At 36.4% G+C, this 15,346-nt stretch overlaps 1 protein-coding gene across 4 annotated transcripts in view; it reads right to left on the bottom strand.

Moving 5' to 3' along the window:
* Positions 1–15,346, bottom strand: part of TRAPPC9 (trafficking protein particle complex subunit 9) — a 1,025,445-nt gene that overhangs the window by 891,031 nt on the left and 119,068 nt on the right. For all 4 annotated transcript variants that reach the window (XM_072602984.1, XM_072602987.1, XM_072602985.1 and 1 more), the window contains one exon: positions 10,260–10,403. In XM_072602984.1, the coding sequence (XP_072459085.1) occupies positions 10,260–10,403 (144 nt within the window). The remainder of the gene's footprint in view (positions 1–10,259; positions 10,404–15,346) is intronic.

The following is a 15,346-nucleotide window of genomic DNA, read 5'->3' as shown; positions in this document are numbered from 1 at the left end:
AAACAAAATCTCTGAGCAGGCCATCTTGATGTGTAGTAAAGAGGAATCTTTAAGCAAAGAAAGGCTCTGGCCAACAGAGAACCTAAGAGTTAGGATCACAAGCCAAACCAACTTTGTAAACAGTAACTGGAACTAGAAACAAGGAAAGATAAAGGTAAGAGGCAAAGCCTACACCAGAAGGAATTGTTGGTTGTGCATTTGACGGACAGAAATCACTGCCAATATGTTCATCTTTCAACAGGAAGGACAGTGATACATATGGGTCATTTTAAAAACTTGTTCAGATTTCTGATAAGTTAATTGAATCATCCATCTCCTACCCTAGATGACAAGAACCATTGAGGGGCTATATCCAGAGTATATTACTGATGGGTTTAATTATAGTTTTTATAGGTCAGACTATAAATTAGCATGGCAGGAATAACTGGAAGGAAGAGAATTATCTGCTGGCTTACCAGACACTTAAGTGTTCAGGATGGTGGAAAAGGGGGAGAAATAAGGGGAGTACTACATATTTATTTCACCCCCTGTACAAACTGACCATGGAAAATTGTCAGAGGACCCTGAAATTTAAAAATTGATATTTCTCATAAAAAAACTATACTCTATGTACAGGTAGCTGGTAATATTCATAGAAAATAGACAGAAGATCATTTCTAAATTGGGCCACTCCCAACTGTCCATTTTTATGTCCTTCCAGAATTACGTAAAATTAGTGGAGGTCATTCTCAACAATTAACTGAAGGATGAGACATCACCAACAAAAATGATCATTCAGTCTAAAATTAAATATATCCAGTGGTAGGGTATTTACTATCCTGAGGTAGCCCTTCTTTTGGACAGCTTTTATTATCAGAAAATTTTATATAATGAGTCAGATTTTTGACAACCTATAACTTTGATACTAGCTCTGCCTCCAAAGAACTGAAGGCATCTCTCTTATTCCTATCAAGTTTTCTCTTCTCCACGATAAATATCCACATTTCTTTCAGTCACTTCCTTTGAGGATAGTTTTGTTCTCTGTCACTTGAATATTCTCTGTTTTCACAATATCATTCTAAAATGTAGCTCGAAAAACTAAATATACGACTCCATATGGGATGTGACCAGGATGGTGCATGGTATAACACCTTAATTATTACTGAGAGTGAATCCACTAAAGCCCCAGGTCTTTTTCATATGACTCCTCATTTAGTTGCATCTCACCCACCCTGTACTTGTATTATTGATTTTCTGAACTTATATAAAGGACAGTTCATTTATCCCTACTAAATTTCATCTTCCTCAACCAAAATCCTTCTCCCTCCAGCTCATCAAACATCAAGGTGACCTAAGTTTTCAAAGGCTATGCTAGAATGGGAAATTTCAGGCAAATCCTACCAAATTGGAAAGACTCCAAATCAAGGCCTAGCAAATATGGGGAGATTGTGGGGGTGCAGTATGCATGTCCTAAGGTAAAAATTCTTCCATATTATAATCCCTCCATTCTTTGTCCATTTGGGAATTCTTAGGTTACAGGGTGAGAGGAAAATATGGAGCCATATCTACCAACTCTATCTAAAAATATACGGTCCATATATACTTTTAAGAACACAAATTGGATAAAAGGTAGGTAAGTATACTCCTTTAGCTTCCAACTACACACCAGTAAAAGGCAGGATATAAAAACTGATCCACAAGTAGTCAGAATTAAATTTACGTTAACATTCAAGTTACAAAAGAAAACAAAGTTAATCAACATTTTAATCAAATTCAAACATTTATTAAGTATCTTTTATGTGCAAGACACTGTAGTAGATACAAAGTTAAATGAGACTTTTTGCATACCTATAATGCTTTATACCCTCATATCTGCATCTTAGAATCCCTAGTTTTCTTCTAAGCTCAACTTAAGCACCAACCACTACATCAGGGGTTCTTAACCTGCGAATCCATTTTATAAAATATTTTGATAACTGTATTTCAATATAATTTATTTCTTTTGAAATAAAGTATATTTATTTTTAAATTGCTTTGAAAGGCTATATAAAGCTTTTTAGAGCTGGACCTCTATGGTATTTTACGGGTCACCTAATCCAATTTCCTGAGATGAGAAACCAGAGGTCAAGAAAGAGAAGTGGCTTGCTGAAGGTCATCCCAGACCTGTTTTTTGTATCTAAAAGGAGGCCCAAGGAATACACTAAGGAAAAGTATATCTATTTACCTCAAAAGAATCCCTAAATTGCCCTTAATAAGTAACAATACATAAATGGCAAAGTCAAGATTTTAACCCAAATTTCTCAACTCCCAATCTTTTCATGTCATCATGTTAGCCTCTTGTCCTCAATATTACAATCTAGTAGCCTGAGATATTTGATGATTAAATGTTAAAAGTCAAATTAACCATTAATTTTTTCTACAAGAGAGCATTTTTATCTTCACATAAACCCAGGATGCCAAATTAGTCAATTATCAGCTTCAATAATCCAAATTAAATGGAAAAAAAAAAAGCTAACTCTATGCCCTAGCTGAAGTCTTGTTGTAACAAAGACTTTCTTACAGGACAATCTTACATCTTCAGTAACAAAAACTCCAGGGCAGCTGATATTAATACTAAATCCAGTTTACTTCAACAATGGTCTTAATATAAGACCAGAGAATAACCAAGTTTATAATTTAAATTCTGTTCTGACACAAAAAGCAAGTTCTAATGTGCATAATGTACATAAGTTACAGTTTTTAAAAAGTATACAGCTTGAATGTAGTTAATACACGTACCAGTGTAAACAGAAACAATTATCTCTACAATTATGAGATAAGACTACCAGCTGGTCTCCGTCTGCGATGTGATCTGACCATAGTATGGATTAAAAAGTAGACATTCAAAATGGCATCATTATATCTAATGTTCAAGGAAGCGAAGTGGACTTCCATGTGTTACAGAAGAATGACTATATTACTGTAGCTAAAAAAATGATTATGTGAATTTGAAACAGTCCTGAACTTCTTGTGACTCAGTCCCTCTGCTTAAAACCTCACCTTCATTCTCAATACCCACCAGTTCACCTGTCCTGATGAAAAAGAGAAATTTTTCCTGAGAAGGAAAGAGAAAGGCATCATCAGCATCCAAAGTATTCATTCAGTCATTACAAATGAACATGGTAATTAGCATGCTGGCATCATGCCAGGTATATCTGTTCATGGTTAAAGGAATAACAACCAAAGGAGCAGTCACTACTTCCAGGTAGCCAAGAGATTTCAGCATATTAAATCAGTCCATTAAGAAAGCGGCAGTGAAGCAATTTCTCACTTTCACTCAGAAATTCAGTGTCAAGTGTTAATTTATATCTGTTGCCCTGTTCAGTCTGATTAATCAATCCTTCATTTACCTCAATACCTAAATCAATAAAGATATGTTTCTAAAATGGGTTGTTGTTGTTTTTTAATGCTCTAATAGAACTGATACCTTCTGCCATTAACCTAAATGACACACTGGAGATCAAGTGGAAAACACTAAAGCTGTGGCTAGAAAGTGAGCAAACAACTTACTCATCAAAGTCAAGAAAACAGGCAACAAATGTCACAGTCATTTTCCTTTTCACCCAAACTATTCCACTTAAAACAACGCAATACACATTGTAAAGCAGGCAGAAAGGGTAATGAATGGAGCCTATGGCAGGCCAAGAAATCTCTAACAAGAAATAATTTTTACGTCAGTAAGAACATATAGTCTATTTTACTACCAATGGAATCTCCACTCTCATGACATTTTTTTCTCAAATAGCCAAAAGAGTACACTTTGGGAAGGTGTGCATCTGTGGCTTTCAAAAAAAATGTACCAACTTAAAACTACTAAGTGAGACCTGAAAAATGGGTCTTCAATATTCTTCCTGCTCTTAACATCAGAAAGATCAAATCCAAAGGAAAAAAAATGTAAAACTTCCCTTCTTATACTATTTATTGTAACTGAAAGCAAAAAGTATTTGTGTGAGCCACTGCCAAAAAACATACTTGACCTCATGTTTGTATACAGAAAATTAAAAATCCATTCATTTGGGTTATGTTTATACTTCTGTCAGCTGCAATCACTCCCTTATTTCAACTGAGACTTCTTTCCATTTCTCGTCTGATAAAAAGTTTTAACAATATCAATAAAGCAAGCCAAGAGCATTTTATTAAGTATTTATTATGTGCAGTCACTGTGCTAAGTGACTTGGGATACACGGAAACAAAATTGTCCTGGCCCTCGGAGTTCACATTCTATTAGAAAAGACAGCAAGGAGGTATGTAATATACACAACAGATTCAACATAAACATAGAGGGGACAAGGGCAGCTAGGGTACACAGCAAAGGTTTCATGGAGAACAGGTGTTCTTAACATCTTTTTGTTTCATTTTATTTTTTTCATCATGGACCCCTTTGGCAGTCTGGTAAAGCCTATGGACCCCTTCTTATAATTATATCTCTAAATGCATAGAATATATAGGATTACAAATAAATTATATTGAAATACAGTTATCAAAATATTTCATAAAATGGACCACAAGTTAAGAACCCCTGATGAAGATGAGCTTTGAAGAAAATTAGGAGTTCTAAGCAGTGGAAATGAAGACAAAAAGCATTCTAGACCTGCAAAGGCACAAGGATAGGATACAGGTCATCATGTGTGAGGAAGAGAAGGCAGCCAATTTGACTGTGCCTTAAAGTGTGTGAAGCAAAGTAACATCAAATAAGGGTAGAAAGGAAAGGTTGGTTCCAGGTAGTGAAGGGTTTACATGCCAGTCTGTATTTGATCCTAGAAGTAAATAAACTCCTGGAATTTATTAAGTAGGGAGTTAATCACAACCCTCATGTTCTACCTATCACGAGATAGGGAGCTAAACCAAATGGCTCAAGGCAAGAAAGTTAGACATCAGTTAAATAGGTGATATATAGGCAGGTAGTACCACTAAAAGAAATGGGGGGGGAAGGAAAAGGATTTGAGGAAAATACAATAAGCTCATTTTGGGACACATTGAGTTTGAGGTCACAGTAGAAAACAGGTGGCAAAGGACTGTAAGTAGTTTAACATGCAGACATAAAGTGAGGGGAAAAGGTCCATTTTCATCTACCCATGGGTTTCATATAACCTATTTCAGAGTGTTTTTACATCAGAATTGTCAAGAAAATAGAGAACAAAGTAGAGAATACAGGACTGACACAAAAAGGAGGTAGAGATATTAGAGACTATTATACATAAAGGAGGTAGAGGTATCATAGATTATTAAACTTTAATGATCTTAGAATATACATTACATGTTTATAAAATACTCCCTTTTTAAACCTTGTGCATCCCACATAACATAAAAATGCGTACTTGGTGAAATCTATCATGACATCCCTCTACCATGCTCCCACTACCATACCATACCACTACCACACACAGAGTAAGTAACCTCATTTAGTAGGCTGGAAGAACCTACTAAAGGTGAAGATCAAAGGAATACTATGCTAGATAGGTCTACCTAGATGGCCCAATGACATCTCAGATTCAACAAGCACAAAACAAAATGCTTATTTTTTTCCCTTAATGCACAGGCTACATAGGCGCATTACTTTGTTTTATCTTTAAAATAATTATGTGAGGTGAATGCATCAATATTTCAAAGATCTATCATTGTGGTCAGTCTGGGTATTTCCCTTCCACTGATGCAGACTACAATCTCTCTTTAACTTAGTAGATGGCCTTTGAGAGCTGCTGTGTTAAAAACTTCATCATCTTGCAAGGGGTGTGATGATGAGCCCCATCAAATGGAGCCAGGCTGGTTCTTGGAATTAGTGATATACCATCAAGAGCTTGGAAACAGTTGGTATAGTCTCTGAGAAATCAAAATAACCTCCACATCATGATCAAGTATAAGAATAGGACTTTAATGGAAAATGAGGTAAAAAGGAAAAGTAATATTAACCCCATTTAAAAAGAGAAAGTAAAGGCTTAGAAAGAAAAAAGGACTTTTCTCAAGATCTACTAGCTGTAAGGAACTCAAACCAGAGCTTCTGGTTTCAAATGGTCTTGAACCACTACATTTTTACATGTGGGAAAAGAGTTAGAAAGAAACTCTCTCCAGTCTGATTAATTAAATCACATTACTGCTTAAATTCTAATATTGGAGTAACTGAAAATGTTAATTATAAAGTCATGTGTATAATACCAAAAGCCATAACTGAGAAATGCTTGTCTTAGATTCAGACAGCTAGGTTCAAGGCCCAACTCTGTTTCTCACCAGCTGTGCAACAAGGAAATTACATGCACACAGGTGAGAAAATACAAAACAGACTTAACTCATTAGCCTCAATTTTTTCATCTATAAAATGGAAATAGTAACACTTGTGCTACCTACCTCACAGTGTTGTTGTATGGAAAGCATTTTGTAAACCCAAAACACTATGGAAATATGAGGGTACCATATAATAAAAGTAATTCTAAATAAGACTGCAATACCAAATTAACAATAATCCATTTTTACAAATGAAGAAACTTTATGAAGCCCATGAAGAATTAAACTACCTTGTCCAAGCTCAAGCTAATTATTGTCAGGCTGGTGGGAAGAATACCTTCTAGACCTTCTGACTTTTGTCCTTTTCCAAAGAGACTTCAATTAAACCAACTACTATTAACCTGAAGACCTTTAAGGACATTCCTATTGATTCAACATTATTAAATGGCCCAAGTTCTTCTGCTTTCAACCTAAGTACCTTTGAATCACTAATTAATATGACCTCACAGAGTCAACACAATATTTTAGTATTTCACATGTAAACAAAACTGACATCTCTTCAACATAGACAAAAGACAGTACTATCATTTTGGTTAATCTCTCCTCCCAAATGCACAAATTAGGATGCTCTATGAAAAAGATAGGCTTTATTATTATGCCACATGAAATCCACCTTCTTAGGGGGAGAAAAATTATGTTAAATAAGAAGAAGAAATCAAAGGAAAACATACTAGAGTTGAAGAAGCCCTGGATTCAAAATGTAGTACTGCCACTCACTACCTGACTGGCCTTGGGCAAGTCATATAACCTCCATGGGTCTTACTTTTCTATTCTGTAAAATAAGTTGGTTGGTCTAGATCACTTTTAAAGTCCTTTCCAGCTCTAAATCTATAAGCCTATATTCAAGATAAGGATGATAAATCCTCATATACTGATGACCAGTAAGGTTACCAAATTTGATGACAAGTAAGGTTCATTCTTATTCTGTGATTATTTTAAGAGGTTGTACTGAGAGAAATTGGTATAATGAGAATATTGGTCTTGAGGACAGAAAGGAAAGAAAGAAAGAGAGGTGATTAGAAGAGAAAGAAATCTAGATTCAAATCTAGTTTTAGAATCTATTAGTTTGTGAGATCTAAGAAAGTCACAACCTCTCCAGTTCTCTGAAAGAGATACCAATACCTATCTTGTATACTTCACAGAGTAACTGAGTGACTCATATGATACAATGTATAAAAAGCACTCTATAACCATAAAAGACTAGTGAATGTAAGTTGCACTTATTAATTTCAGGATTGTCAGTTTTTAATAATCCTCCACATACATAATAAAAGCAGGAGAAAAGTGAGAGGAAAGGAAAAGATAAAGAGAAGGGAATAAAGACAAAGAGAAAGAAGAACTGAAAGGAAGGAAACAAAGAAAAGTAGAAAAAAATCAGTATTATTATAAAAGCATCTTTCTTTTCACATAAACTGCTTGATTGAAAAAATCTAATCAAGTCTAAGTAAGACCTGAGATGATGAAGCTCTTCAAACTTTAAAAAAAAATTATGTGAATATCATGGAAAGAAATTTTACTAGGACACCTTAATTCAGATTCAGATTTAGAATTTATTTATTTTCCCCTCCAGTACTTCTGGGATATAACACAAAAACATGTTTTCAAGACCTAGGTGTGAAAAGAGCACCACACTAGGCACTGCAGAGAGAGAACACCAAGAAGACAAGTGCAAATTCCTAAAAACTCCCATAAGAAAAGAAAATGATTTGGGAAATACAGAAAGATCCACAGATGGCCACAGCTAAATAAAGAACTGGTTTTTCTCTGAGCATTCACTAAAGCAAACACCAGAATTGGAGATTAACAACTAAAAGGGACCTTAGAGGTCACAAAGTCCCAATGTTTTACAGATGAAGGAACTGATTTTGAAGTCACATGGCTAGTAAGTATCTGAAGCAGAACTTGAATTTCTGTCCCAGCTGCCTTACTACAAAGTGTCCAGTTAAACTGCATGGCAACTCTGAATGAAATGTCTATAAAATTAACCAATATTTTATCTAAATATTAAATAAGCATGAAAAGACATTACAGATCAAAGAACGTCACTACACTCATTCAGAACAACAATCTGAATTGTCCTTCTGGCAGGTAACTAATTATTATTCATGGATAAATTAAAATGATTAAAAACCACAGGGATCCCCTACTTGGAAGAACTAAAGAACAGCAACAGAAGCAGTAACACACTCCAGGAGAAGCTACCAACCACAGAAGAGAGGATCTCAGGGGGATGTGGGTGTCCAGGGATTTATCCAGAGATTATAAGCAGATGGCAGTAGGTCAATAATAGTAATAATAGCACCTAGCATTAATGTAGCACTTACTAAGTGCTTTACAAATATCATACAATTATATTGCATTGGATTCTCACAACAACCCTGAAAGGTAGGTATTGTTATTATCATTCCCATTTTACAAATCAGGAAACTGAGGTAAACAAAAGTTAAATGACTTGTCCAGAGTCACACAGTTACTGTTTAAGGCTGGATTTGAACTCAGGTCTTCTAAACTGCAGGCCCAGAACTCTACTCATTGCACTACCTAGGTGCCTAGTAGGTGTCTATTTATTAAGAGATTGTTGGGGTCTGGGACTGTCTATTTTGTTTTCCTCCGTCATTCAATAAATTTTTCTTCTTTAATTTTGAAAACAGCATCCTTGAAAGGGAAGGGAGAGAAGTTGAGTGGTATCAGGTAGTGATTTTCCAAGATTTCTAAGTGGAGGCTACAAAATCAGAGAAGTTAAAAATCCTCAAACATGTAACAAACCTTTAATGTTGTGACAGTCAAAAGAAGAAGGGCTATTATAATGACTCTGATCCAGATGACTCCCAAATCCGGATCTCATACCTTAATCCTTACCCCTCATCTCCACCAAATTCCAGACACACATTTCTAACCATCTACTGCATATTTTCACGTAACTGTTCCAAGAGCACCTCAAATCAGACCTTTCCCAAAACAAATTCATCCCCTTTTCCCCAGTATTTGCCACTTCTCTCAAGTTCTCTATTCCTGCTAATGGCATTACTATCCTCCTATTCACCTAAGTTGAAAATGTCAAAACCATATCTGACTCTTCCCTCTTTCTCCTCTCCTATTATTCAATTCATCATCTTGCCCTATTTTATTTGGCCTCTGAGATATCTCACAGAATTGAACCCACCTTTTCATTCATCACTTCTCACTTGGAATAATTTAATAGCCTCCTAATTTGTCATCTACCTCTACTCTCTTCTCTCCTCAATCTATTCTTTCATATTGTTGCCTATAGGGCAGCTAGGTAGTGCAATGCATATAGCACCAGTGCAGGAGTCAGGAGGACCTGAGTTCAAATCTCACCTCAGACACTTGACACTCACTAGCTGTGTGACCTTGGGCAAGTCACTTAACCCCAATTGCCTCATCCTGGGTCATCTCTAGTCATTCTGATGAATATCTGGTCACTGGATTCAGATGGCTCTGGAGGAAAAGTGAGGCTGGTAACCTACACAGCCCTCCCTCACTCAAAACAAAGTCAAGTGCAAATCATGTCATGATTTCTCTAATGGCATGGTCTTCTTCGGCAGTGAAGGACAAACACACACACACACTGTTGCCTATATAATTTTCTTAATGCATCACTCAGGTCACATCAGTGCCTGGCACACAGTAGGCATTATATAAATGCTATTTTCTTCTCTTCTCACCCTGCTGAAAAACCAGAAATTGTTCCCCATCACTTACTCAAAAAAAAGTATAAATGCCTTTTATGGGTTTGCTTAAAATGACCACCCTGAGGCAACAAATGCAGGAAGCTGAGCATAGCCTGCTGGACAGCATTTATTTACTTCCCAGAACAATTCCTGAGCTGAGGTAGAAAAATGACAAGCCTTTTTTTACCTAGGTTCTCAACAACTATTCCAATTGTTGAGGTGTTAGTGTGCTTTAAAAAGAAAATAGAATTTTTGATAAAATTTACTCACCCTGGTCTGACAAAAAATCCAACATGGTCTGTAAAAGGAAGGACAAATGTCTGACTGAGAGTGCAGGATTCCCCATTCTTCTGGAGGCATACACTAATTCATGAAGCAAACGCATCTGCACAGCTGCCCATCCTCTATGAGTTCCTGCAAGGAAAGGACCAGACATTGTAAGTATTCAAAAAAATGACAATTAGCCTTTCTGGAAATGCATAATGATGAACTTTGGAGAGAAACTTGATGATCTTCCCCGAAAAATGCTTCAACTAACATAGCATCAGAGGATTTACAACAAGGAAAGTTCTTAGAGACCAACTGATCCCATCTCTTCATTTCATAGATACAGAGAGTCATATGGGTAGGAAAGGCTGGATTCAAAACCAAAGTCCAAAACTGATCTCATTATGCTTCTCCCAAACCCATCCTTCTGAGGGAGCAGAGCCAAGATGGCGGAGTAAGAGCAAGTACTTACCTAAGCTCTAAGAAAAACTCCTTCAGAAACCTCTAAAAAGAGAATATGAACAAATTTTAGAGTGACAGAATCCACTAGGAGACAGAGTGTGGCAGATTTCCAGCCCAGGACAGCCTGGAAGGTCAACAGAATGATCTGTTGCACAGGGTTGGAGGAGCACAGATCACACAGGATGTCTGCAAAGATGAGCAGGAAGCCCTGGGTGGTCTGAAGCAATGGTAGCAGTGAAGATTCTCAAACACATCAGCCCAGGATGGGAGTCCAGTAGAACTGAGTGAGAGAGAAGTGCAGAACACCAGATAATAGCAACAACCACCCCTGAGACTATCAGCCCACAGATTAAATGTCTGTAAGTCACCTACTTGAACTTCCAGGAGCCAAAATGGCAGAGTGATCTGTAAATGCTATTCCCCTGCCCTTGCTGACCTTGAAAAACCTGGCAAATATTTCCCCGGAAAAAACCCTGGAATAGTGGGATCAGCCAAAGGGGTTAACAGTTTCTTAGCCTGTGAGGCTAGGAAAACTGCAAAAGGGCATCCCTCTTGCTGTGGCTGAAGGCAACTAGTGCAGGACCAGAGCTGTCTCAGACAGCCCCACCTCAGCAAACTGGAAGGACATCCTGAGCTCCAGGGGGGTGAGGCCCATAAGTGCCAACCCCAGGACCCCAGACATGCCTCAGCACAGACAGGGGAATCAGGAAGACAGTACTGCAGAGAGGGTTCACCAACTGCTGAGCCTGCCTGTGCACTAGCTCAGCAGAGGAGACCTCTTCTGGTAAGACCACCCCCTCCCCCATAGTTCATGCAGTGAACTCAAGGTAACTCGGAGAAACTGAGAAAAACTTCACCTGGCCTCTGCTTTGGCATACCAGTACAAGGTAAGCTGCAGCATTAGCTTCTAGCTGAAAGAACCAGAGGCCATAAGACACAAAGCCTCAAATTTCAAGCATAAGAACCATGGGACAGAGGCCTCTGTGCCCCAGAAGCAGAGATGCATTTTAAAAGCCAGGAATAAGGCAATCATCACGAGCAGGAAGCAAACTAGAAAAGACCACAGAATATTACTATGGGGACAAGGATGAAAATATGAACACCAAAGAGGTCAGCATTGAGACTGTACTCCAATCTGAAACTTCAGAAGGAAATATGAAATGGTCTCAGGCCCAAAGAGCATTCTTGGAAGAGCTCAAGAAGGATTTTAAAAGCCAAATTAGAGAAAGAAAAGAAAAACTGGCCAATGATTTTTAAAATATGAAAAAAGAATTCACTGAAGAGAATAGTTCCTTAAAAAGAAAAACTGGACAAATGGAAAAGCACAAAACAATTCCTTGAAAGGAACAATTGGGCAAATGGAATAGGAGATGCAAAAGTTAACTGAAGAAAACAATGTTAAAAGTTAGAATTGGGCAAGTAGAAGCTAATAACTCTCTGACACATCAAGAATCAGTCAAACAGAATCTAAAGAATGAAAAAAATAAAAGAAAATGTAAAATATCACATTGGAAAAACAACTGACTTGGAAAATAGATCCAGGAGAGAAAGTCTAAGAGTTATCGGTCTACTGGAAAGCCATAATGAAAAAAAAGAGCCTAGACAATATCTTCAAAGAAATCATCTATGAAAACTGGCAAGAGTCCTAGATCAAGGGGCAAAATAGTCATCAGATGAATCCATTGATCACCTCCTGAAAGAGATCCCGAACTGAAAAAAGCAAGGAATATTGTTGCCAAATTCCAGAACTATCAAGTGAAGGAGAAAATACTTCAGGCAGTCAGAAAGAAACAATTCAAATATCAAGGAACTACAGTCAGGGTCACACAGGACCTTGCAGCTTCTACATTAAAAGATCAGAGGGATTGGAATATGACTTTTTGTAAGGCAAAGGAGCTGGGAAAACAACCAAGGATCAATTACCCAGTAAAAGTGAACATAATATTTCAGGCAAGGAGATGAACATTCAATGAAATAAGGGACTTCCAGAACTTCCTGATGAAAAGGCCAGAGTTCAATGGAAAATTCGATCTTCAAACACAAGTTTCAAGAGAGTAGCATAAAAAGGTAAACGGAAAAAAAATAAACTTGTTATTCAATATGGGCAAATTGGTTATATCCCTATAAGGGAAGATGATACTTGTTAATCTTGAGAATTGTATATTTATTACGATATTTAAAAGGGATATAGATAGATAGAGGGAGTGGGTATAAATTAAATAATGTGATGATAAAAATGTTACTTAAGGGTACGAAGGGATTGTAACAGGAGATGTTAAAAGGAGGAGGCAGAAAAAAGTAAATTACATAACAATAAGAGGCACAAAAACATATTACAGTATAGAGACAGAGGGGAGGGAGATGAGCATTGTTTGAGATTCACTCTCATCTGACGTGGTTCAAGGAGAGAACAACAAACTCAGTCAAGTATCAAAATCTCTAAAGCTCTTCAGGCATTAGGAGGGGAAAGGGAAAGAAAAGGGAGGGGAGGCAAAAAGGGAGGAAAGACGTAGTAAGGAAAAAGGTGAGTAAAAGGGAGGGGGGATAAAAAAGGAAGGGAAGACTGAGGGAGATGGTGGTCAAAAATTAAAACTGTATTGTGGAGGGGAAGAGAGAAGGGAAAACTAAAAGTATAAACAGGGGGAAAGAGGATGGAGGGAAAGATACAGATAGTCATCATAACTGTGAATGTAAGCGGGATGAACTCTCCTATAAAACGGAGGTGGATAGCAGAATGAATTAAAAACCATAATGCAACAATATGTTTATAAGAAACACATTTGAAATGGGATACACACAGGGAAAAGGTAAAAGGTTGGAGCAGAATATATTATGCTTCAGCTGATGTAAAAAAAAGGAGGGGTAGCAATCCCAATCTCAGACAAAGCAAAAGCAGAAATAGATCTAATCAAAAGAGATAAGGAAGGAAACTATATCCTGCTAAAAAGCACCACAGACAACAAAGCAATATCATTACTAAACAAACATGCACCAAGTGGTATAGCATTCAAATTCCTAGAGGAGAAGTTAAGGGAGTTACAAGAAGAAATAGACAGCAAAACTATACTAATGGAGGAACTCAACCTCCCCCTTTATGAACTTGATGAAACTAACCTCAAAATAAACAATAAAGAAGTTAAGGAGGTAAATAAAATTCTGGATAAGGTAGATATGATAGATCTCTGGAGAAAACTGATTGGGGATAGAAAAGAATATCTTTTTCTCAGCGGTACATGGCATATATACAAAAATTGACCATGTACTAGGGCATAAAATCCTCACAATCTAGTGCAAAAAGGCAGAGATAGTCATTGCATCCTTCTCAGAACATAACACAGTAAAAATTATATGTAATAAATGGCCATGGAAAGATAGACCAAAAATTAATTGGAAACTAAATACTCTAATCCTAAAAAATGAGTGGGTTAAATAACAAATCACAGAAACAACCAACAACTTCATTCAAGAGAATGACAATAATGAGACAACCTACCAAAACTTATGGGATGCTGCAAAAGCAATTGAATATCTACATGAATAAAATAGAGAAACAGGAAATCAATGAATTGAGCATGTTGCTGAAAAAGCTAGAAAAAGAACAAACTGAAAATCCCCAAGTAAATACCAAATTAGAAACACTGAAAATGAAAGAAGTTAACTAAATTGAAATGAAGAAAACTATTGAACTAATAAATAAAACTAAGAGTTGATTTTATGAAAAAAAAACAATAAAATTGATAAACCTTTGGTCAATTGGATTTTAAAAAAGAAAGAAGAAAACCAAATTACCAGTTTCAAAAATGAAAAGGGTGAACTCATCTCCAATGAGGAGGAAATTAAAACAATACTTAGAAATTACTTTGCCCAACTATATGCCCATATATTTGACAATCTAAGTGAGATGGATGAATATTTAAAAAAATATAAATTGCCAGATTAACAGAAGAGGAAGTTGAGTACTTAAATAAACCCATTTCAGAAAAAAAAATTGAACAAGCCATCAATGAACTCCCTAGGAAAAAATCATCAGGGCCAGAAGGATTTACAAGTGAATTCTATCAAACATTTTAAAAATAGTTAATTCCAATACTATATAGACTATTTTTGAAAACTGGGGAAGAAGGAGTCCTCCCAAATTCTTTTTATGATACAAATACGGTTCTGATACCTAAAGCAGGAAGAGCCAAAACAGAGAAAGAAAATTATAGACCAATTTCTCTAATGAATATAGATGCAAAATTTTAAATAAGATATTAGCAACATGAATATAGCATCTTATCATGAGAATAATACATTATGATCAGGTAGGATTTATACCAGGAATGTAGGGCTGGTTCAATATTGGAAAAACTATCACCATTATTGATCATATTAACAACAAAACTAACAGAAACCATATGATTATCTCAATAGATGCAGAAAAAGCTTTTGACAAAATACAACACCCATTACTATTGAAAACACTGGAGAACACAGGAATAAATGGAACTTTCCATTAAATAATAAGCAGTATCTACCTAAAACCATCAGCAAGCATTGTATGCAATGGGGATAAGCTGGATGCATTTCCAATTAGATCATGGGTGAAAGAAGGATGTCCATCATCACCACTGTTATTCAATATGGTA

This window comes from Notamacropus eugenii, chromosome 4 (assembly GCF_028372415.1).
Source record: "Notamacropus eugenii isolate mMacEug1 chromosome 4, mMacEug1.pri_v2, whole genome shotgun sequence".
NCBI lineage: Eukaryota > Metazoa > Chordata > Mammalia > Diprotodontia > Macropodidae > Notamacropus > Notamacropus eugenii.
Note: the sequence above shows the minus strand (reverse complement) of the source record. Positions and strands in the feature narration are given on the sequence as shown.